Source organism: Sinohyriopsis cumingii, chromosome 11, assembly GCF_028554795.1.
Source record: "Sinohyriopsis cumingii isolate HCF-2022 chromosome 11, ASM2855479v2, whole genome shotgun sequence".
Classification (NCBI taxonomy): domain Eukaryota; kingdom Metazoa; phylum Mollusca; class Bivalvia; order Unionida; family Unionidae; genus Sinohyriopsis; species Sinohyriopsis cumingii.
The window spans coordinates 78,926,594-78,951,275 of NC_142971.1; the positions used below are offsets into that span (position 1 = coordinate 78,926,594).

Here is a 24,682-nt window from a genome sequence, read left to right on the forward strand (position 1 = left end):
AACGCCTTTCACAAAAGCTACAAGCCATGTTTATGCTTGGTGCCTTTCTAATTCAATTTATTAATTTATAAATATACCAGATGGCAGCTCAGCCATGATTATTATCTATATGTGTAAACAAAAGCTTGCATGAGTACTCTTAAAACTAACTCTACAAGTATCAAAATGGATTAGCCATGGTATATTTCCAAGTTTCATTTTATGCCTTAGAATTCAAACAGAAAGGACACAAGATGAGAAAAAGCATAAATTATAAAATAAAGCTTGAAAATGAAAATGTTGTTAAATAATTCATTTTAATATTAAATAAGTAAAAAAATTACCCCAAAAATGTTTTTACATACTTTAAATTGAGTTTCATGAATCTGTCATTATATTAGAACAAAACAATTATCTTGAGCTATCGGGGAAACGTGTGCTAGCTCAAGAGAACCACCCAGTTAAATAGGCAAAACATGCAGAGCATGCTATATTTATGCATATATTATTTTTATTTTACTTTTATTATGGAGTGTAAAATAATAGGGATGGCATCTTTTGATACAAAAAGTTAGAGATCCATGAGATTAATATGAAAAAGTACTTCTGTGGATCCAATCGCACTGGACGTGTCCCTTGCACTCTGAGTTTTAAATACAAATAACATATGAAGACTTATTTTTATGTTGAATTGTGCTTGTCACAAGGGCTGGCAATTTGTGATGACTAACAAAATGAAGAACAAACAGTCCACTGCTACAGTTTTTGCTAATATAGGATGTCCTCACAGACAATCCATTTCAAATGTCAGAAATTTTGTATGCAAGACACTGCCAGTCATGAAGGATTAATGTGCACTTTTTAACATACTCATTTCATCCAAGGCTGCTGCTATATGTATCAAAGGCGGTTGAAATGGCTTAGATAACTTGGTTCCAGTGTCATGCTGGGGCATAAATAACATGGTTCATAGCAGTCCTTACAAAATGGAAGTATGCTTACTTTTTATTAAACCATAGTAAGACCAGAAGAAGTGCTTACTTTGGAAAAAAGGACAATTCATTAAATGTCCATCGTTTTTATTTCTCTAATTTTTTCATCATTAATATCAGCGTTACCATGACAGTTACTCTGATATATTTGTGTATCTGATGATGAACAAAGAACTCACTGGAAGCAGGAAATATGAGTCAATATACCCCGAAAGAATCCGTAGACCCTTTCAGAATAGAGGTAATGAATCAGCCAAGTTTTGATGATGATTGGATCTTACATTCAAGACATGTTTCCTTACAATTTCTTACCCTGGGCCAATATTTTCATAAAATGGCTTGTTCCATGAAATCAGGATTGGTTTACAGAAATTACATGGGAGGTGAATCTGCCCATTGCTTGTTGGAGTATATTGTTCATTACCTAAACTTGCTACAAGGATATGGTGAAATCAGTACTGCTTCATGACCAAATTGATTCTCTCCACATAAACTTCTATTTATTATACAGAAATGGAATGCTGATTTTCTTGAGGGTTAGTTGGTATCCATAGACCCGTTATTTTTCTAGGGCCTGTGTGGGCAACCTGTTTTTCAATGTAGCCACAGGTATGGTAAATGAGAAGTGAAATTAGCCATGCCATGCAAAAATGGAGCCAACCTTTCTTGTCCAATTTGCCACTTGGCAAAAGGGCTGCCCACCCTGGCTCAAAGGGTTAGTAGTAAGTTTTGAAGAGAAGTCATCATTTCTACATACAGGCCCAAGTACTATGAAAGTAATTAACATTAATTAGTCATAAGTTTTTAAATGATTTAAATTTATTTACATGATTTAACTAAATTGTAATGTAGTACTTTATCAGTGAAAATGATACAGTCTTGAAAACAGTGAATATGTAATAAATACGCATAAATATCAGAAGGTTTATAACTACTGCAAATAAAACAAAGTTTCTTAAGTAGTTTTTTTTCTGTTAGGATATTCCATTTAACCATCAACCCCAAGATCAATTGGGTTTTTCTTTATTCCTAGTGCAAGCCATCCACAAGAAGTTAGCCAGCTCTGTTAGATAGAATTATAATTTATTGAGGAAACCATTTTTCTTCCTTTAGTTAGTGACTTTGACGTTTGACATTTTGACCCCAAAATTGATAGCCTGAGTGAAAGCCATCAACAATATTTGTACAGTGTTAGTGATGTAGAACTAATGTTTATTTGATATTATACATAAAAACATTTTAAAAATTGTTTCAGTCAGTGACCTTGACTTTTTACGTTTTGACTCCAAATAGTTACAGCAATTGCAAGCCGTTGACATAGTTGGTAGGTGTAAATGTTGGAAAAGTCCACTTATGTGGAAACTATTTGTTTTTAAGTGACCTTGACCTTAGCTTTTGAGCCCAAAAATGATTGGATTCATTCCAATCACAAGTACTAGCCAACCACACAATGTTGGTAACTGTATATTGTGGAGAACTTGAGTTACTAGCATAAATCAGCCTTCTTCTATTGTATGACAGAAACCAATTTTCTTCTGTCAAATGGCCTTGGACTTTTTATAACTATAAATCAATATAATTCTGATATTCACCTTTGAGTACATTGTATGTTAGTAACACAGTTATCTGATGTTGTTTGTATTTTATCTTTTAGTGTGCTTTTTCCCTTGATGTGCTTAAATGTATATGCTGCTTTCATCCTGTATGCACCTTTTGGCTTTTAGTCACCCTCTGTTGCATGCTAACCTGCTTTGTAACATAGCTACATGGTGAGTGGTATCTGTACTAACACCATATAAGCTATTAACCAGGCAACTTCATTTACAGAAAGACCTGGGGGTTCTGGTTAGAAGGATTGCACTGAATGCGTTTTTGTGTGAACACTGGTATTTTTGTTTCATGATTCTTAGTTAGCTTAAAGACCAAGAAACATATTTCTTCCTGAATAGATTTTATTAAACACAATTTAGATATTAAATCTGTATTCCATTCTAGACTCTCCCTCCCCATCTAAGGTTGGGAGCGACCACAACTTTTGAAGTATCCTTATACACCATTAAAACTAGATTCCTCATCTTGGGAATGTGATGAATGAAGGGCATTCATTCGAACATGAAAATACCCTTCATCCATTACATTGCAATTAATGATGGTATGATGGATCCATCATTTTCTTTGCCAGCAAAGCTGTTAAGAGTAAAATTAGCATACTTAAAAGTGATCCACTTTTGACTTCAGTTATCTGTCATTCTCTGACAACTCTTAAAGTACTCATCATTTTCTTCATCTTGTAAATAGTACAAAGGCATAGGGTTCTTATTTAATAAGTTTTCTTCATAGCAATGACAAAGGTTTTCAAACTGTCACAACAGTTATTTTGGTTGCTGAAAGAGATAAATTTCAGGTAAAAATATGAATATACACTATTTGTCTTTCTTGGTTGTATAAGTTCTGATTGAACTCCTTTCAAATGCTTCATATAGGATTTAAATATCAAGTCATTTGAAATTTTTCCATCATTCACTGCTTGTCTTATTTGAACAAAATAACTAAGTACCAAGCTTGGTTATGTTAATACTACATCAGAATATAACCACAGGGATGAATATGCTTCCTGTCTAATGACTAACAAGAAACTCAAACACCGGATTTCATTAAAACCACAATACAAAATATTCATCCATTAATATAGACATCAATAAAAATGCAGAGCATAACCATAAAGGTCTTGTCTTTATACGATGGCCTGAATGTTATAATATTTTATGTACTGGTATTTCTTTGTCATACGGAGCTGGGCTGAACATATAGGTGTACTAGGCAGTTGCCTGGGGATCCAGGTGTAAGTGGTGATAAATTAGATGGAAGTGATTTTTATTTCTTAGAGTGATAGGGGATGCCTCAAAGTCATAGTTAACCTTGGTTGCCAAAAACCCTCGGGCCATCCATGTGGTCACAGTTAACATTAGCACCATATTATTAATCATTTATGATAAAAAAAATTAACACCCTTACATAGGTTGGGTCAGGACTGTGTCAAAAGCCCTAATTCTGCCTGGCCTTAACATTGATAATGTTTGCACGTGTGTATTGTTGTTGGCAAGGGGAGTGAGTGTGTGATTGTGATTTGGGTAATTGACACAGCTGTAACAATTTTCCAGTCATATTGCTACAATATCGGCAGTGTGGCAGTTAATACAGAATAACAGAATAAAAGAAACAATGGAAGGAATCATCAACTCTCACCAAACATGTGGTGGAAAAAATAGGAATATATCCAATAACATTTTATCCATTAAAACAATATTAGAATATATGGAAGAAAAAAATATAGGAAGTGCCCTTATACTGTTTGATCAGAAACAAATTATATTTTAAAAGTATTAGGAAAATTTGGCTTTGGAACACAATTTATAACTGGATTAAAACTCTCTACAACAGCATAACCTCCAGAGTCCAAACAAATGGAGCGAAAAGAAAACCTTTTAATATCACTAGATCAGTAAGGCAAGGATGCCCTCTTTCTATGTTATTGTATGTTTTAGGAATTGAAGTTCTTCAAAAAGCTATACAACAGGATGAGAAAATCACAGGAATTAATATACCCAACATCACTAATAAATGTAAAACCTTTCAACATGCAGACAATTGTTCTAATATCTTCATACCCTTACTTAATCAATGAATATACTAATTTTGGAAAAGCATCAGGTTCGAAAATTAACAGAAATAAAACTAAGATTTTACTAATAAGTAAATGGAAAAACAACCCAATAGGACTACCACCCACACAAATAAGACACGAAGACAAAGCACATGGAATAATCCTTGGAAAAGATAACAAAATAACTAATTTTCTACATTTAAAACAAAAACTAGAAAAACATAAGAACACATGGCTAGATAGAAATTTAGGATTTAATCACAAAATTCAAATTACCAAAACATATTTTTATAACTCATTATGGTACATTTTTAATGTAATAGACTTTGAAAAATATATCTAGAAAAAATAGACTCTTTAATATTAAATTTCATAAGAATTCACAAAGTATCTAAGAAAACATTACAAAAGAAAAAAGCAAAAAGGTGGACAGGATCTACCCAACTTAATAAACAAACAACAAACAAATATCTTACACAGATTAAATAACTTAACCCTCCTGTCATTAAAGTTGACAGGTATGGTGTAAGGTTACTTACATTAAAGCAAACTTCAACTGAGCTTTTATGGTATTAGCATCGAACCATTTTGTTTATTCGTGGTATTGTCATACTGGGATTACATTTTAATGGGTTAGGTATTTACAATTTCAAAGCAAAGTAAAAACGTAATTACCAGTGCACTGATAAAAAATGGCCAATGCAATAATGCATAAACAGTCAATAATCAAGTCAAAGGTGAGAGGAAGTGTTATAGCAACTCATGATGGCTAAATTCTTGTCATCATTCGATCAAATTACCCACAAATCTAAATTAGGCAGAAACAATAAGAAAACAGAAAATTACTATAAATTACTTTTCAAACAAGTTTATGCCATTTCTTTTTAATAATCATGCACGCCAACCTTGAGATAATTATACATGTAATTTTTTTAAATATAAGTTTGCCTAAATAAACGCATTTAGAACCTACCTTGTGCATCTTAAGATGTCTCTGAGCTGTAGGTCAGCTTATATGTGGGTGGTTCATTTTTTAGTCTTTATAATTGTTCAGTTTGGTGGTCGGCTGATATGCGAATGGGCTTATACACGAGTATATACGGTAATTTTGAAGAAAGAAAAACATAAATTTCCATAAATAAATTGTGTCTGTTTGCATGGTAGCTATGTTCTGAATTTTTCTGATTACTATTTGCATGAGTGCTGTGTACCCACTGTAGAAATGACCATCCTCACGGCAACCAGAAAATATATTATGAGTTTGAAATACTCTGAACCTTCATTAAATCATCAATTAAACATGGACTCATTACATATGAAATTAGGAGTATCGTTTAATAGATACTCCAGGGGAAAGGATGCACATCCCCCAGGTGTTTATGTACTCAAGGAGTGCTGTTAATTGAGCTGTCAGATAGCGAAACATTTTGTTTCATGCTACCTGACTTATCGGGTCTCATGAGGGGGAGTAGACCCAGCATACACGTACATATGAGTAGTCTGTACCATTTTAGTGAATGAGTGGGAGTAGACCCAGCACTCAAATCATTCTGTTTTGGGGTGGGTGGGAGGTAAGGTAGTGACTTTTATCTTTGGGTGAGTAGTAAGTAAGGGAGAGATAGGTAGGAGTATGGGGTGAGAGAAAGAACTTTTTTAGAAACATTTATTGTTGAGTGGGGGTATATTTGTTTAATGGTTTAGAAAGACGGAAACCTTTGTTGAGTGTTCAGGTCCCATAAGACGTATCAAAGGCACCCGTCTTTTACTTTACGCTTCATATGGTTCATAATGGATTAGGGGCGGGTAATTTTATTGAGCTATTATTTTATATTTAATTATTTTAAAAAAAATAGAGAGTTCAGGGGTGCATTATATCTCTCTCCCCTGGTGATGGATCCAAGTTTGTGCACTGTCGACAATCATGTCCTAGTGACATGCATGTCCTCGCCCCTCACCTTTGGAGGGCATGCTGTTCCCCCCTGCAAGTCCTTCCATGTTTTTTTTAAGTAGAGTTGGATACTGTTAACATTATGTTTTATTTATGATCGGCTTACTCCCTGGCAGGGTTGATTGGGGTGGATTATATTTTCTCTTTTAGCCCAGTTGTTTCTAGGAAGTTTAAGATGGTTCGGAATGTTATGTTTATGTTTGGGTTATTATTACCTAGAAAATCTGGGTAGGCATGAGGGGATCCAATTTCTATTTGAGCTTTTTGGAATTTAGCTCTTGCCAGCTGGTATGTGGTGCGATTATTGAATACATGTTACAGGTCTTCGATGGTCTTGCAATGGTAACATTTAATGTTAGCAGGTTTGGGTCCTAGGTGTTTACCAAAACTTCCTGCTAGTTTAGTTTTGCCAGTCATCATACGGTTAATGATCTTTTGGTCCAAGCTGTTTACTTTAGGTGGTTTCATGGACCTGTTAACTTTGAGATTGGAATTCCAGTGATTCTGCTATTTCTGGTATATATCAGTTTTTGTAAAGCTTTAGGCTTCTGTAATACTATATTTAAGTGTGGCAGGATTTGGGTCTCCTAGTTTTCTTTTGGTGACTTGCTCATTACCAGGGATCCCTATATGTGATGGTATCCACATGAATTCAGCTGATTCCCTGTGGACATTCTTTAAGCATATAGTAAGTCCTAGCAAGAACCGCTCTCTTGTTTGTGGGATTTAATTGATTTTATTACACTAAGGGAGTCGCTGATAATTACTGATTTTTTAATGTTATTGTCTTTAATCCATTTTACTGATTCAGTTATTGCCCATAATTCTGTAGTGAAAGTAGATCAGTGGTCTGGTTGCCTGGTTCCCATTTGGATGTTGCATTCTGGGATAACTACTGCAGCTGCCATTCTGGGTGGTTCAGTTGTTTTGGAACCATCAGTGTATATTTTAACGAAATCAGGGTAGTGTCAAATATGTCCATTGCAGTGATGGCTTTAGTTTAGACTCTTGTTCCTATTTGTTCCCACAGTCGGTGGCTTTGGTGTTAATCCTTGGCTTAGAGTTTATCCAAGGAGCTTGGTCATGGAGTTCAGTGTATTCTTCCTTTTGGTCTAGTATTGGCAATATCCTTGAGTTTTAAAATTTGCTTACCACCTGGTATGTTTTGAATTCGTTTACGACTAAACGTTGTGTTACATTTGCGAATGGAAATTTTTGTTGGATACTATTCAGGGTGATTAGCAAGCTGAATTGAGTATCTGAGGAGCATTTCTTGTCTTCTCAGCTTTATTGGCAGTTCTAGAGTGAGGATTTGGATTTTGTCCAGTGAGGTTGAGGATAGTATACCAATGCAGACAATTAATGCTTTTCTTTGGATAGCATCCAGTTTGTTCAGGAGTGGTTGTCTTGCTGAGTTATAAACTTGACATTCATAATCTAGTTTCGGTCTTATAAGTACTCCATAGATGGTCAGAATTGTTTCTTAGTTGGATCCCCATGTGGTCCCTTTAAGATTTCTTAGGAGATTTGTCTTTACTGCAATTAGTTGCTCGATCTGAAGTTTCCAGATTAGTTGGGTATCAAAGTAGATGCCTAGGAACCTTACAACTGTAACATATTTGATAATTTGGTTTTGTATATAAAGATTAGGGTAGTCTAGTTTGTAATTATGTTTAGGGGTGAAAATAATTGCAACAGTCTTAAAACCCCATTTATTCGCCCAGCTCCCTATGGTATCAAAGCTTTGCTGGATTTCCATGATAACTTGGTTTTTAGCAGGGATTTCTGCCCTCCAGATGCCACTGTCATCAGCGAATCGTGAGATGTTAACCTTTTTGCTTGCTAGATTAAGGTCCAGGACTTTGATTATAATATTGAATAGCATAGGGCTGAGTATGCTTCCTTGTGGGGTGCCATTTCCGAGGGGGTATTCTTTCGAGGTAGTGTTCCCTAATCTGGTGATTATTCTATAACCTGTTCGGAACGTTTCAATCCAGTTAAACATGCGTCCAGTAATTCCAAAGTGGTTGAGTTTTGCAATTAATCCTTTTGTCCAGACAAGGTCAAAAGCTTTTTCTAGGTCAAGGAAGACGGCTATTAGGTTACAGTCTCGTTTTCTTTTGGAGCTGAATGCTAGTTTAATATCTGCTTCTAGTCTTAATAGCTGGTCTGTGGTGGAATACTTGTTACGAAAGCCACGTTGGTTTTCTGATAGCAGGTTGTTGCTTTCGAGATGGTGCTTTAATCTATTGGCTAAGATAGTTTCCATTAGTTTATAGCTGTTATTAGTGAGGAAGATGGGATGATACGAGTTTATGTTATTAGGGTCTTTGCCGAGTTTAGGAATTGGCATGACAATGGCATGTTTCTGGCTATTGGTTAATTTTTTGCTAGTCCAAATTAGGTTAAGTAGTTTTAGAATGTAGCTGTTATGTTGTTAGGGAGATTCTTATATATTCAATATGATCTTTTCCAGTTAATATCACTTTCTTTGACCCTAATGCTATATCCCATTCATATAAGATGATTTCATTATTTAAGTCTGAGACCTTGGTTCCTAGGTCTAGGTGAGAAGGGAATTTTCTGTTTTTTCCTGGTGTTCTTGGAAGTTTCTGGAGACTGGTTGGTATTACTGCTCATGTCAGAGAACTGACTATCAAGCATATTAGCCTTTCTTTGTTTTTAGGTGTTAGGTTAGATGTTTTCCCCCGGATAGTTTTTACTTTGTCCCATATTTGTATAGGGTTTGTTTTAAAGTTTAATTTGGAGCAAAATAAATTTGCCATGTTTTCTCTTTAGCCAGTTTTATGGTTTGTCTAAAGTTTTTGTCCTTATCTTTGTATTGGATGAGATCAAGGTAGTTTCATGTGTGCTTCTACTTGCTGAGGGGACGCTCTGGTGGGCTAGTGGTTAGAACGTGCATCACGGAAGTGGGAGATCATGGGTTCGAACCCTGGCCGAGTCATACCAAAGACTTAAAAAAATGGTACTAACAGCTGCCTCTCTAGGTGCTCAGCATTAAGAGGTTAGTGTTATGACTGGTCAGCCTAGTGCCATTATAATGTGACTGGGTGGGACATCATGCTACATGTCTGCGGCATGTTGCCCCAGTGCTAGATATCACTATAAACTGCAACACTGCAGGCATCAGATTGATATGACTGAAAAATTGTTAAAGGTACATTAAAAATCCCAATGACATACATGCAATTGTTGAGGTTTTTTATCATGATGTGCTTTTTTGCATTGGTCATTCCACCAGGGCACTGATTGTTTAGTTTGGGTATTTGCTGTTTTAGGTATAATTAATATGGCTGCATTGTGTATGGTGTTAATTACATTATCATTGAATATAGTTATATCTGTACTTTCTAATTCGTTGGTATTAATAACGGCTAGGATGTTTCTAAAGTTATCTCAGTCAGCTTTATCATATCTCCATTTGGGTTGGGCTTCAAAAGGGTTGTGTTGAACTAACATCTGGAGGGAGATGATAATGGGTAAGTGGTCACTACTTAATATATTTTCTTGATCAACCCACCAACTAGCAATTTGGGCAAGGTTGGGTGTGCATATGGTTAGATCAATTGTTGAAAATGAGCCATCCTCAAGATTGAGTCTTGTTTTTGATCCATCATTGAGGATGATTATGTTGGATTCAGCAATCCATGCTTCAATCAGCTTGCCTCTATTATCCTTCCTACTTTCTCCCCATAGTTCATTGTGTGCATTGAAGCACCCCAGATGATTAAGTTGTCTGTTAAATTTGTGGAGATTTGACAGTAATTATTTAAGTTAATTGAGTTGTCATTGCCTCCTGGGTCATATATGTTTACTATTTGAATATTATTGTATCCAATGTTGACTAGGACAGTTTGCATTTCAAAGGTCTTGCTGGTATCAATTGGCAGTGGAATTGTTCAAGTTTCTGAGTAGGGTAGGGTATTAATGAGACAAATTGCAAGTACACCTCGATCCCTTTTTCCCATTAGTGAGACTTTTAAGTATGCCTTGGGGAGTACCCTGGGATCTTAGGTAGATATTTTGGATTATCTGGTGAGTTTCTTGGAGGCAAATTATATCTGGTTTATCGATTTTATGATTTTATGTATTATTTTTCGGGAAGGTTTTTAGTTAATCTGCTATAATTTTATTGTCGAATTGTTACGTTTTGTTTGTTATTGTGCTATCCATTGTAATTATTGTTAGTTGTAGTTTTAATGGTAGACTGAGGAGTGACTGAGTGTGTTGCTGGAAAGTGTTTTGTTACAACAGAGTTTTGGTGCACAACTATGGTTTCTAATGTTGGGGGTTTATATAGGGCTGTTAGGTTTGATTTTCTCCTTAAATAGTTCTAGCTGCATCGGCCATGTAATTATTTTTGGAATACCTTTGCGGGGGTTGGGTGTTTTCAGTTTGAGCTGAGTTGGTGTGGTTTTTTTTTTTAGTTCCCTGGTTAAGTCTGGTTGCCTGTTTCATGATTTGAATATAGTTTTGGGATTATTGATTGGCGGTGGGGGGGGTACTTTTAATTATCTTGATTGGATTTGGGTTACTGGGTGTTTTGCCTGAATCTGGTTTGTTGGGCATTGGATTGGTATTTTTAATTATGTTTTTGGCTGCTAAATAAGACAATTGTTTTGTGTTCATGAGTTCTACGATATGCTTTTCCTTGATGGTGTAAGGACATTCAGATACTCTAGGGTGGTGTAGTTCAAGCAATTTAGGGCATTTAATAATTCATTTGTTGCATGTCCCTCTATGTTGCCCCCACCCCCTGCATCGATCACATCTTGGTTTGTAGCAACATTTGAGGGCAAACTGTCCCCAATGTTAACAACTGGTGCAGAACCTAGATTCGTTAATTAAAGGTTACAGTTTGTGGCGCACCACTTAGGGGCCTATCTTAACCAGGGTTGAGAGTGGTTATGTTGATTCAGTTGTTGCTTTTGATGCTGGCTGCCCTTTTTGATTCCTGATTCTGTAGGCTTTTTCTACTTTAGTTCCATTATCGTTAAGTTTTTTGAGGAATGTTTGGTTGTTTATGTCCTCTCTATATCCTTTAAGTAGTTAGCACTGCTTTGAAATTTGTTGTCTGAGGTGGTTTGGTGGACTTATTATTAGTGTTGGGTTCATTTGGTGGTTTTGAGTGGGTGGAGTTTTGGTTTACAAGTTTGTCTATTTTTTTGTATTTTATAATGTCTACTTTAATTTTGATATGGTCTATGCCTTCTAGCTGTAGGGATTTTTACACCTGGCTGAGTGTGCTGCATTGGACGATCAAATAATCAGATTTTGGTCCTATCAGTCTGAATTGCCCATGGTGACTCTAGACAGGGCTACTAGATACTGTTGGAGCTTAGATGAATTAGTTGTCTGCCCCTGCTACTGATATATAGGGTGTGTTCAAGTGAGTGGAATTTGGGTTTTGCTTTATGATTATTGTGTTGGGAGTTTTTTGCCTTTGTGCTTTGGTTCCTATCTTGGATTGGGGAGGTTGGAGGTTTAGATTTCATGGGAAGTTTTCCATTTCCTATGTAGGTGATGTTTTTATAGTTGGGACTGTCTTTGGTGGAGAGGTAGTCTAATTTGGTAGATTTTTCCTTACTGAGTTGGTTATTAGCTCTACTCCCTGATGTAATCACTGAGGGGTCAGGAATTTGACTGTTATGAATTATTTCCTTTGTCTTTTGTTGGGGACATCGTTTTTATTAGCATTAGTTTTGTTGAGTTGAGTGTGGAAGGAGGCAGTAATTTGTTGATTTGTGTTGGTTGGATATGTCTCATTTTGATTGGCTGCTGAGTTGTTTGCTCTATTTTGACTTGGTTGCTGTTGAGGGGGAGTAATGCTAGCTTTGGGTTTTTTGGAATCCAGTTGGTAGTTTTGATTGGGGTATTTCGAGCAATTTGTACTCTGGTTAGTGGAGCACAGGCACTTGATTCTGGTGTAAACTAATGTGTTCACTCACCATATAACACATTAGTTTACACCAGAATCAAGTGCCTGTGTAGTGGAGTTGTATTGATGTTTATTTTTATGGTCGAATTGGGGGACGTTTGTGGTCATGTTTTCCACACAGAGCGTGGGTATAGTGTCATCTAGTTCCTCGTATTTGTACGTCTTCTTACAAAAACCAGCCACTGGGTCTTTTAATATCGCTTGACACACTCGCACACTTTCTTGAGAATGAGTGCAACAACTCGGGATTCCAAATTATAGCGCTATTCCTTGTTGAAGCCCTACATAGGATCCGTGTGAATCGCCTCGGGTGAATAAATATTTTCTGGTGCTTAAAAAAAATTCAGACAAAAATTTTCTGTTCAAAATATTAGCTAAACATCCAAGCTTTGTTCGGAAATATGATAAACAAAATAATAATAAGAATAATAATAATAGTGAACATAAATTAAACACATTACAATGTAATAGGAAGCCTGGGAGCTGAATCACGACAAGAGGCCAACCATATCATAATATTCTCTCAATGAAACGCACGAAATCGATTTTCATTTCACAAGTGTACATTTAGATAATTTCCACAAAGATTTTAACATGTTTACTGAAATTGCTGAAAATGACAGTTCAGAGCACGTATTAAGTCGCAAACGTTACCGAAGAAGACCGCATGACAAGGAAGTGAACATGTGCTGGGAGCTAGAGAACAAGCTAAGAGAAATTCACAAATTAAACGCAATGATATAGCAAAACTGAGGGAAAGGATACTTTAACCGCCTTCATTGGGTATCGTGTGGATTGAAATGGTTAAGTAAAATTTGGTACTTGGTCAAATAAAACATGTTCAAGGCAATGGACATTTTACCCCCTATTTTCGATAACGTAAAAATTTGTGGGGGCAGGGTCCAGTTTTTATGTACAAATTTAATGCCGCAATCAGCGACCTAGTATAAAAAATCATAAAAAATCAAATACACAAGTGAGCTCAAAAAGGTCCGTATTTTTTAGATACCTATATTAAAACAAAGCATAAGAATAGTATTCACTTGACCAGAGAAGTCAATGGCAGTTCATAGCAGAAGAGGTTTATGCATCCCAACCCCTTTTTTATACCTGCATTTTTCACACCCAAATGCCATTTTTGACAGCATGTAGTACTCACAGTGCAAACGCAAGCCCATTCCCTAGATGCAAATTTTGAAAAACATTGTCTACTAAATAGTTTGATGCAATTCAGAATAGTTGTCATCCAAGCCGTTCTTGAGATACTCGACTTGCCTTGAACCCTCGTGTCTACTGCTATGGGAGGCTAGCTATTCTTCCTAGCCAACTATTGGTATTTCACTATCAACATACTGCAGAGCAACTATGGAAGGTGTACATGACTGACATCAATTTCAAGAACAACACAAGCCCAAAACACCTAGTTCACAAATATATCCATATCTGTAAATAGTAAACAATAATAGCTGAAAAAGTCACACCATAGCCTTAAGTTAAGAAATTTGCCCAGGGGCCAAATTACGAAACTGGACCCTGCCACCTGTAGACTGTGTCAGCTGAAGGTAAAATTCGAAGCAAATAGGAATATAAAAAGAGGAGAATCTTAATATGAGAAATTCGTTATGAATGGTTTCACTAAATAAGATCGAGACTAGGTTTAACCATTTATAATGTGTGTGTGTGTGTTTATACACGTCATGGCACTCTTCCAATTAAGTGCTTGGCCTATATACAGGCATAGTCTCACTGTGGTGAACTATGTACATATGTGAAGGAAGGCTCATATCACTCAGATATAAATCTTATGTTCCAATATTAAAAAGCATGTTTCACTACTATGGTGATCTGTAATGATCATAAATTTTAAACAAGGCCAACAATAATTTGATATGGGCCATAACGTTTTCCTTCTGACTCTGTGAATGATTACTTGAAGATTATATACCAAATATACCACAGAACTATGCTTCAAACATTTATTATTTTTGTAATAGCAGTTATGTTTTATACACACAGGAAGTCTGAATAAAGCAAACTTATTTTATTTCAGATCAAAGAATTTTTAATTATGACAGAGCAGTTTTTATTTATGTCAAGTACTAAATTATTGGAGGCAATGGCTGCAACAACTTTGGGAAATTTAGGCATTCAGAGGTTAAAGTCAACAGGCTGAACCTAATAATGACCTTATTTTTCTTTATAAACTTTATTCTTGCTTGCTGGTGAGTGCAAACAGAATTCTTCACTGGTTAGAAAATCTACGGTTAAAGTCAGGGATAAATAATAACATTATTTTCTGCTTAGACTTTAATGATGCTGCTTTCTGTTTATTGCAAGTAAGTTTATGAAATAAACATATGATTTACTTAGGGACAACAGTGAGCTGCAATAACAGCTTAATGACTCAATTTGTGTTGTGATACCTTAAAGCTCAGGAAAAACAAGGGAGAAATCATCAAAACGATTTCATTATAAAGGTGGAGAAATAATTTTTTTTAACCGTTACATATTAATAAATAAATCCTTGATTTAAAATAAAATGATTTATGTTTTGTTTTGACTTCAATTTTATTACTTTTGCCTGCAAGACTTCACCATGGCTAAATCCCAAAAAAAATCTTACCTGACAAGTGGATTTTTTCAAAGTCTGTTTAACAACTGCTCACAGAGCATTTGCAGTTTGTTTGTGGATGGGATGTAAATGTGCCCAATTTACTGTTTCAGATTCAATGATAGTTTCGTTGCTTGATACAGCTTAAAATTCAGCTGTATTTGGTTATTTCTTGTTTTCAGATTCTGAGCAGGATTATCGATTACAGCGCCTTGCCAGAGTCTTGAATGAGCAGCAATCAATGAAGGACAATGCCACTCGTGATGAACAGGTGATAATTTCTCCTCAAGGAAAGACAACTCATAAGAGCCATGAAGTGGCCCACATTACTGTTGAAAATGAGGTTTCAAAAGTACTATACATCCATTCTCATCAGCATGATTCTGGCCAAGAGCGTTCATCAACTGTTAGTCAGCAAGAAGAACCCTACCCAGCTTTAGAACAGAGGGAGCCCATTCAGTCAGACACAAACATGATAGCCATGCTAAAATTGTTGCAGGAAAATATGTATAAATTAAAACAAGGTACAGAAAAAACTTCACTACTGACAATTTGGGACTTTGCAGGTCAGTATGCCTTTTACACTACACACCAGACATTCCTGACAAGACGAGCCATTTACCTTTTGGTCTTAGATGTCAGCAAAGAGCTTGCTGATTTTGTAGCTGATGAGTGTTACTTTGATAGTGAGGGGATAATGAAGTGCAAAGTTCATGGTGAGTCCTGCTACTACTCTACCAGATTTAAATAATCAACTCCTATGTTCTTAGTTATTCTGTACAATAATGCAAAGTTGGCACAGTTTTATTCCCCAAGAGGAAAGAAAAGACAATGGAAAAGTAAAGAAAAACTTATCAATCCAGACTTAGTTGAACCTCGGCATATCAGTTACTTTGGCATCCATCAGCTTTCAATTTTATTCTGTGAAATTTGCTTTCATCCTCTTTGCATTTGGAATGTAACTTCGTCTGGCACTTTCTTTATCTAGATAACTTATGTAGATTCTACAAAGCAAGTTATAATTGCACGATTGGGAAAAATTCAGGAGACGTATTAGATTTGTTCCTATTCAGGAAAAGCCATGAAATTTTGAAGATACAGTAGTCCCCCTCTTAAAAGGCCACCCCTAATGCAGCAGGGAAGTGGCCTTATAATGCGGGTGGCCTTTCTAGAGGAGGATGACAAGTAGTAAATACATATTAAAAAAATCACAAGTACATTTAATTTTAAATATTTAATATTTTAATTAAAAATCACATGCATGATGTGAAATAAATGTAAAACAAACTTTGTCATCATTTTCAAAAGAATGCTATGAATAACCATTGACTTAGTTTTAAAACTGTCTTTATAATTATGTAACAGTTCACATCATCTGTCACTTTGTTGGTAACAGTCTAAAAAACAAACCAGTCTCGTCACATTAAAAATATCCTTGCTATCATATCCCCTACATATATCGTTTAGTCTTTTGTTCCAATCTCCGACAACTTCATTATTAACATCAGCTGATTCGCCGCTAATGACAGAACACTTGATATTGTGCTGCACTTGAAATCTGTGCAACCATCCGTTACTTGCAGTAAAGTCGCCCTATCCCAATTCAGCTGACAAACTGTTTGCTTTTTCTTGTCTTTCAAATCAGGATACAAACGTCTCCTAGCTCAAACAATCTTTCTTTCTCCATCCATTTCACCTTTCCACTTCTGCAGAATTGTTTCATTATCTTTCACGATATTGTTTATCTTAGTCTTCCCGATGTTAGTTTTCTGCAAGGATCCTCGACGACAACCCACCCACCCCATCAGCCGTCAGTTGAATTACTTTCACGTTCTCCTCTAAACTGAGAATTTTTATTTTCCGCGATGACATATTGATCTTTTTGTAGTAAGTTATTCATGTTGCCAACTACAATACTGATAAAACAATTTTGTATGCATCTAAACAAATTGCCGTGTGTTTTTAAAGAAAGTGATCTTGTCACATGATTCGTTAGTCGCAGTCTGGTACCCTATTGTTTTTATACATTTTTTGAAAGTTAGTGAGAGAAGCCAAACCGGTTTCCATATGTACCATTAACATCACGCAGATTTGACCTCGCGGCCGCTAGGATTCGTAATTTTGACAATTATTGTCAGTAGTAATAGCCACTGATTACCAAAGTGAACAAGCTCAACATCTTACTAAGGGAAGCCATAAAGGTTATTAAATAATTTTCCTGCTGACTTGGGTATTGTACATCGATACGGCCACTTCTCAGCTGTTACACCTGTTCGATAATTGTAATCTTAACAATTATCAGAGTGACTAAACCGGACATCTTATGATAACACAGCAGTAAGGCTAATTGGATTACATCTACGTACCCTTTTGTATGCATTAAAATTTGAGTCTTTATCGGTTTTTATGGAATAAATTTGGCTTCTCGTGAGGCGTAAATGATATAATATTAACCTTAGTGGTAAATGTACTTTATTCAGCACTACTTTCAGTAACGAAAACCTGACATCGGGAAACAGAAATCGGATTATTTAACACATATTCTGAATAAAATACTGGTTCTTGATACATATTCATATAAAATGCGGCCGCTTGTGAGGGGTAAATTTTATAATTTGCACTAACATGCTGGCTGCTGGTCACGTTAGCCAGGTGGCCTTTCGCGAGGGGTACTTTTGAACACAAACTCGTCGGTGCCAAAGGATTCTGGCCGTAAGGAGCGGGTGGCCGCTGGTCAGGGGGCCGTTCAAGAGGGGGACTACTGTACTGATAAACATCTGGAGGGATAAAGGGTAGTCCTGTACAATTTCAGCCAACACTTGATGACAGAAAAAAAACAGCATAATTGGGTCCTATTTGAATATGTTGTTTCGGGTTTAATACCCTTGTTCAGTACATGAGATATATATGGTGGCCATTATAATTAGTGGCAGAAGAACCCAGGAAAGTCTGATTAAGAAACACTGACCCATGGGAAGGTGATTATAATTTAGTGAATTTTTACTGGACTTTTCACGGTTGTAGGACTCTAAATATAATCTCCCTGAGTTCCTGACTAGTATTCAAATTTAATGAGAATGTATTGCAAAGGGTCATTGCTATTATAAACCTGTAGTTGTCATTATTGACATGTTGTTATGAATTATTATCAATAGTAACCCTTGACAACCCCAACTCATCTTTGCTGTGATTGTTACTGTTGGTCAATGCTAAATGTATAGAAATCTGCCAATTTTCAATGCAGAATTCCCCTTCTAGTTGGCTTTGTTTTGACTATGAATTAAATAAACCTGTCCATAATCAGATTGTATTGAAGGGCAGTGTTTAGACACCAACCAGGCACAGGCAGGGTTCATGAAAATAACTCCTCCTACTCATGGTCCTGTACTAATGAAATTTTACTACTTATCCCTGAATCAAGTAGATGAAGATTGGAATGATGAGAATACTGTGAATTTTCAACCCTAAGCAATCTGTGATGCTCTGTTTAACAGCTAACATAGATAAATTATGCCAATTTGTGCATCCAGAACGGGTCACAAAGAAAACCATTTCATTTTGCACGGGATTTTGCAATTTTGTCACTAAAATTGGTTCATGTCTGTAAAATAATGTATTATAGAGGATGACTATGTGAAAACCTCTTCTATTATCAAGCTTATGTTGGGTGCCAGTATTTATTTTAGCAAGAGTGTAATTAGCATTGCAACAAGTCTACTAAGTTCAGTTAAAGGAATAAAATGACATGGACAAGTATCTTTTGAGCCTCACTCGCCTCAATGAATGCATTATCAACCAGAATGTTTTTAACTTGAAAAGAAATGAATTGCATCCAGAAAAACACCAATAAGTGTTTGCTTCAAGTGTTGTGTAGACCATGTGAACAGTCTGTTTGGATCACTCATTTTTACATTACAATATTTAAAATTATTGCAAGGTATCCTATTAAATATATTATTTGAATATTTGAAGGTGTTATGTTTCAATATTGAGTCCATCACCTTCTGCATCTTGATTTTGGGCTTAACGGTCAAGGTCATTGATTCAGCGAAGATGTCTGTCTCCTCAAAATGACTCAAGTTTTCCAGAATCTACGGTTATCAAGTTGTGGATAGCTTGCAAGAAGGATAAGAAAACGTTTTATTAATATTGAGATTAAAAGGTTATGGTCAGTGTAATTGAAAGATAAAAGAATGGTTTCCACACAGTAACTTGAGTTTCCACCATATACTGCATCAGTATTTAATCCAAGTGCTTAAAGAAAACCTAGGCAAAAAAATTATGGTTTCCTCACAATAATTTCAGTTCTTTGTGATTTCATTTACCATGTCTTGTAGATGGTTTTTATTTGGAGTGGGAGGAACCCATATTCATCTGACATCAGTAGGTCAAAGGTCAAAATCATTGAGACTGAAAGAATAAAAATGTTATTTTACACAATGCCATAAACTTGACATCACATCCTTCAAACAACAACTGTAGATGGTTTTCATTTGGGGTAAAGTAATAACATAGACCAGACTCATTGTATGTCTTACACTTTGGGTAAGGAAAAAGTTAATTGAGATCGGGGTCTAAATATCAAAGGTCAAGGCCACTGTTACTGTAAGAAGGGAAAGGATTTTGCACTCAAAAATATGTATTGATCTTGACAGTTATTGACTTGCAGTGGGTGCATAATGTGCCAATGACATTCGTCTTGTTTATGATTCATTTTCAGAACTGATCGAGGTTTGGCTAAACTTTATACATTCCTGTGCACTATCATCAGAAGCCAGCATCCCTCCAGTGATTTTGGTGGGAACACATGTGGATAAAATTTCACAGGTACAAATTATGGTCATTAATGTCGGATGTGTTAGATCTTCTCTTGTCTGCCTGCTTAGCTCTATTACCGATAGACCAGAAGAGTTTATGGTATGGCCTGTTTTCCATTGTCTGTCTGTCAATTTGTATACATTTGTTAACATCACTGATCTAAAACTGCTTGGAGTATTTCTATGAAATTTTACACATGGATTTATCTCGTGATCTTAAATGGAAATGGTGCCTGTTGGACATACATAAAATCATAATGGGGTTTTCACTAAACAATTTCTTATCATGTTGGTTCTAAATAAAAATAGTGCCAATCTCATTGCCAGTATGGCTGCAACAGCAATCAGCTTGAAAATTTTATTCTCACCATTCTCAGTGGAAAGTCATGATCCACATGGAATATTGACCAGAATTGGTCCTTATTGTAAATGGTGTCATTCCGAGAGCTAATATTGCTGCCATGGTGGCGATCCTAAAGATCTTCACTGTTCCTCCAGAATGGATGGTATGTTGACATAGGTTATCATTATAAGATTTATTATTGTGTCTAGTTGGTTCTAATTAAATCTGGTGCCGATCTGATATCCATTTTGGCCATTTTTGAGAGCTATCTTTAAAATATTGTTATCTCTACTCCCCTTGAACAAACTGTCATATTGACATGTGGATGTCACTAGAAGAACATTTTATTACTTCTGTTTGGTTTTAGGGCCATTTATCCAATGTGACTCCATTGTTGTAACCGCTCAGCCTAAACGGAAAGTCTTATCAATATGATATTTTCACTAGAAGACTTGGTAGGACATAAATAAAAATGATACTTTTCTGACATCCAGTATGGATATAATTATGGCCATCTTGAAAATATTATCACTACTCCGTTTGTGTGTTGTAACAAGATAACCGGGTGGCATTTTGGATTTACAACAGAACACTTTTGATGGTGATACAAATACAATGTTTAATAACGTATGACTTGAATGAGCAATTAATTATGATTGGTATGTGCATGTATATTATCCAAATAGTGGATCAATTAACATAAAACGCACGGACTTAATAATGAAAATGCGAATAAATGGCTTTACACAGTACAAGCACAAAGGGTGAATGATTCATGTTCCCACAACGAAAGAATGATGTGTTTTACTTGAATAGTAAAGAAATGTACCATTTTACTCATGTAGTAAAATGTACTCACTCAAACAGTGAAATTATGTAAACAAAAAGGGACAGTTATACAAATTATTTTGACAATCCCAAAAAACACTGCGTTTTCCAGTTGGGTCTATCAAGCGGTCAGCGTCCACCAATCTCAGTCAGCAATGCACAAGCACCTGCTACTCAACCAGCAACACTGTTTATTCAGCACTTGGGCTGCAATGATTCAGCTTTACAGCTGTTATGGTCGACTTCTAGGGTTGACTCCGATCACTCTGATAACTGATCGCTCTATACAGCTCTACAGCTGATGACTTTGGTCACTCGGGTCATACCGACCACTGCGATCACTCTGGTCAATCTGTGATCACACGGGTCAGCTCTACAGCCGAAGATGTGCAAGTCCTTAAAGTAGACCGCTTACTGACAAAACGTTCCATAATGTAAAGATATAATCTTACAGTGAGGCATTTTGAAGTCATCATACATGGTCTGTGCATTGGTAGCATTCAGTTTTTCCCATTGAAAGCACTTTACATGTGCAGAGTAGGATGAACCAAACTCACTATTTCGAACTATTCTACAATATACATAAATCACCCTCAGGTATTGTTGTACACAAAAAACAAGTACATGTATTTAATAAATAAAAGTATTTATATTATTCTGTGACAATACCTCCCCCCTGAAACAAATGGTAACACTATTAGAAAAATCATGGAAATTATCCAAAACATCCAATTTTGAATACTTAACGAAAATGATCTGCTAATTACACCCTACTTAAAAAATCAGCACCCACATTTTCTGACCCTCGAATCACCTCAATTTGGAAACTACGGTTGCAGAGACAATGCTCATCGCCTCAATTTTGCTTTGGCGGCCTTTGCTTTGTTCAAGTATAAGAGCGGTTGATGGTCCGTTTGTAAGGTAAACTCCCTCACGGAAAGGTATGTATGTTACTTTCCTATCCCCCATACTAAGTCTAGGCACTCCTTCTCAATCACGGAGTAGTTTTGCTTCCTAGATAGCAATTTCCTACTTGCAGAAGCAATGGGCTATTTCATTCCCTCTTGCTCTTGTAGCAAAGAAGCTCCAACACCAGTATCGAACACATCAGTCCTCAGCACAAAAGTTTTGTTCAATTCTGGCAACTTTAAAATTGCTGCACTTACCAGTATCTGTTGTGTTTAACGCTTTTCCCTGTCACCCACCCCCTTGGTAACTTTATTTGCTTGCCCTTACCTAGTCTGATTATTTAATAGGCTGGCAATAGCCGCAACATTGGGGACAAATTTCCAGTAAAACCCATTCATTCGTGGGAAAGATCTTGTTTCTTAGTTTTTTGCCTAGCAAATCTCTGATTGCTCCTATTTTATCTGGTTGAGGTTTCAACTGGCCTAGTCCACATACAAGATGTCCCAAACATTCTAGGTTAAAATATCCTATACTACATTTGGTGGGCTACGCTATAAGATTTGCATTGCTAAGTCTATTGAACAGATCCCTTAATACCTTTACATGTTCATCCCAGATATATGTATAAACAAATATCTCATCTACAAAGCTGTCAACGTTTTCCATACCGTTTAACAGTTTTGCATGAGACGAACACACGATGCACTGGCGTTAACTAAACCAAAAGGCATTGCTTTAAATTGATAAAGACCTTTGGGAGTCGTAAATGCCGTTAACTCACAGGCATTATCAGCTATTGGTATCTGCCAATATCCCTTGGTAAGGTCTAATTTGGAAATGTATTTGTGACCTGCCAACTTTAAAAATAAACTTTCTATGTCTGGCATTGGTTCTGCATCAAACATGGTGATTTTGTTCAGTTGCTGAAAGTCAATGCAGAAATGATTAGTCCTGTCATTCTTTCTGACTAACACAATGGGGGACAAGTACGGAGAACTGGAAGGTTCGATTACTTCCTGATATAATATTTTCCCCACTTCTTCATTTATTGTCGCTCATGCATTAAAGAAATTGGATATCCTTTAATCTTCATTGGCTCTGAGGTATACAAATTCATCTCCTGTTGAATCAGTCCAGCATGGCCTGGTTTGTCTGTAAACACGTCTGGGTATTGGGACAAAACCTCCATGATTTGTGTGTGCCTCGGATAAAACCGGGCATACATCGATCTGGTCTATACCTTCTTTCCTTACATCAGTGGGGTATTCAATTGGCATTTCTGTACTGGACACAAATTCCGATTCATCACACAAGCTATCCTCTATCAACGCTACGTACACTATATCTAAGACCCCTTTATCAATTGTTTGAATAGATCTTTCTTCGTAGAGTTTAAGCATACTGGCATGAAATATCGTAGACTTACCTTCAACATCAATGATATAGTCCATTTCCCCTTCCCCTGTTGTTTGACTTCATATGTCCCTTTCCATTGGACTAGCAGCTTGTTTTTGTTTGTTGGGAAAGGCACCAACACTTGATCGCCTACATCAAACTTCTTACTCTGTGTTTCTCAGTGGTACTTCACGTACTTATGACTAGATTTTGCGAGTTCGTCTTGCGCCATTCGACATTTACTCTCTAGCTTTTCGTGCATATCTACCACGTATTGGTAAGTGGTCTTAACTTTTTCATTTGCAACCTCCTCTGACCACAGTTCGCGTAGAATATACATAGGACCACGAACTGTCCATCCAAACAATTGTTCAAACAGGGAGAAGCCTAAGCGTTCATGAGGAACCTCATGATAAGCAAACAGAATTGCTTTCAGGTACCTCTCTCAATCCTTAGGTCTCTCCGCACATATTCATCGCAACATTTGCTTTAACGTCCTGTTGAATTTTTCGACCAACCCATTGCACATATCGTGGTAGGATGTTGTGCGCAACTGTTTAAGGGACAACTACTAATTTCTGCCATGAGATCAGAGGTGAATTGCGCTTCACAGTCAGTAAGAACCTCTTTGGGCACTCCGACCATGCTGCACGCAACACTGGCTTGTACACTGCTTCCTGCATAGCATGCTGTGAAATATCGAGTTTTTCATCTTCCAACCATCTGCCTTCAGTGGCCAACGTGACTCTCTGGACTGGTCCCTTCCACTTAGGTCTAGATTTTTCAGGCTTCCTGGGTATTTGGTCTCTGACCTAATTCCCACCCTTGGCATCTCATGAGATTATGTTCTGTGAACCTCCCTAGCTTTAGCGAATAAATCCATCTATGTGGCCATGTCATATATATTCGTGAAGGGCTTTTCCCTCAAGAACAAATATAACTCCTTGCCACAAGTTGCCAAGAGCTGGTCCCGAAACAAGTAATCGATAAGACCCTCAAATGTTTTTATTACTTTACCACATTCCACCCATCGCTGTAAGTAATTGCACGTACTACTGATGACTTGGGTGAATGTCTCGTCTCTCTCGGGTTTGCTATACTTAAACTTACTGCAAATCCCTTGCTCTGTTACCTCATATTTCTTCAGAAGTGCATCTTTCAATGCAATGTAATTCAACAAATCGACCACAGATAAGCACAAATGCATGTCTGATACTTTACCCTTCAACAACACGCT

At 36.5% G+C, this 24,682-nt stretch overlaps 2 protein-coding genes across 7 annotated transcripts in view; both read left to right on the plus strand.

The window, feature by feature from the left end:
• LOC149788803 (enoyl-CoA hydratase domain-containing protein 3, mitochondrial-like) overlaps nt 1-24,682 on the plus strand; it is a 433,692-nt gene that overhangs the window by 317,043 nt on the left and 91,967 nt on the right. The window lies entirely within an intron of this gene.
• LOC149788808 (uncharacterized) overlaps nt 1-24,682 on the plus strand; it is a 108,739-nt gene that overhangs the window by 28,007 nt on the left and 56,050 nt on the right. For all 5 annotated transcript variants that reach the window (XR_016424250.1, XR_016424249.1, XR_016424248.1 and 2 more), the window contains exons 5-6: nt 15,336-15,869; nt 19,874-19,980. Coding sequence is in view for 2 of the 5 variants with exons in the window: in XM_089974931.1 (XP_089831057.1) it covers nt 15,336-15,869; nt 19,874-19,980 (641 nt within the window). In the remaining 3 variants the exon portion in view is untranslated. The remainder of the gene's footprint in view (nt 1-15,335; nt 15,870-19,873; nt 19,981-24,682) is intronic.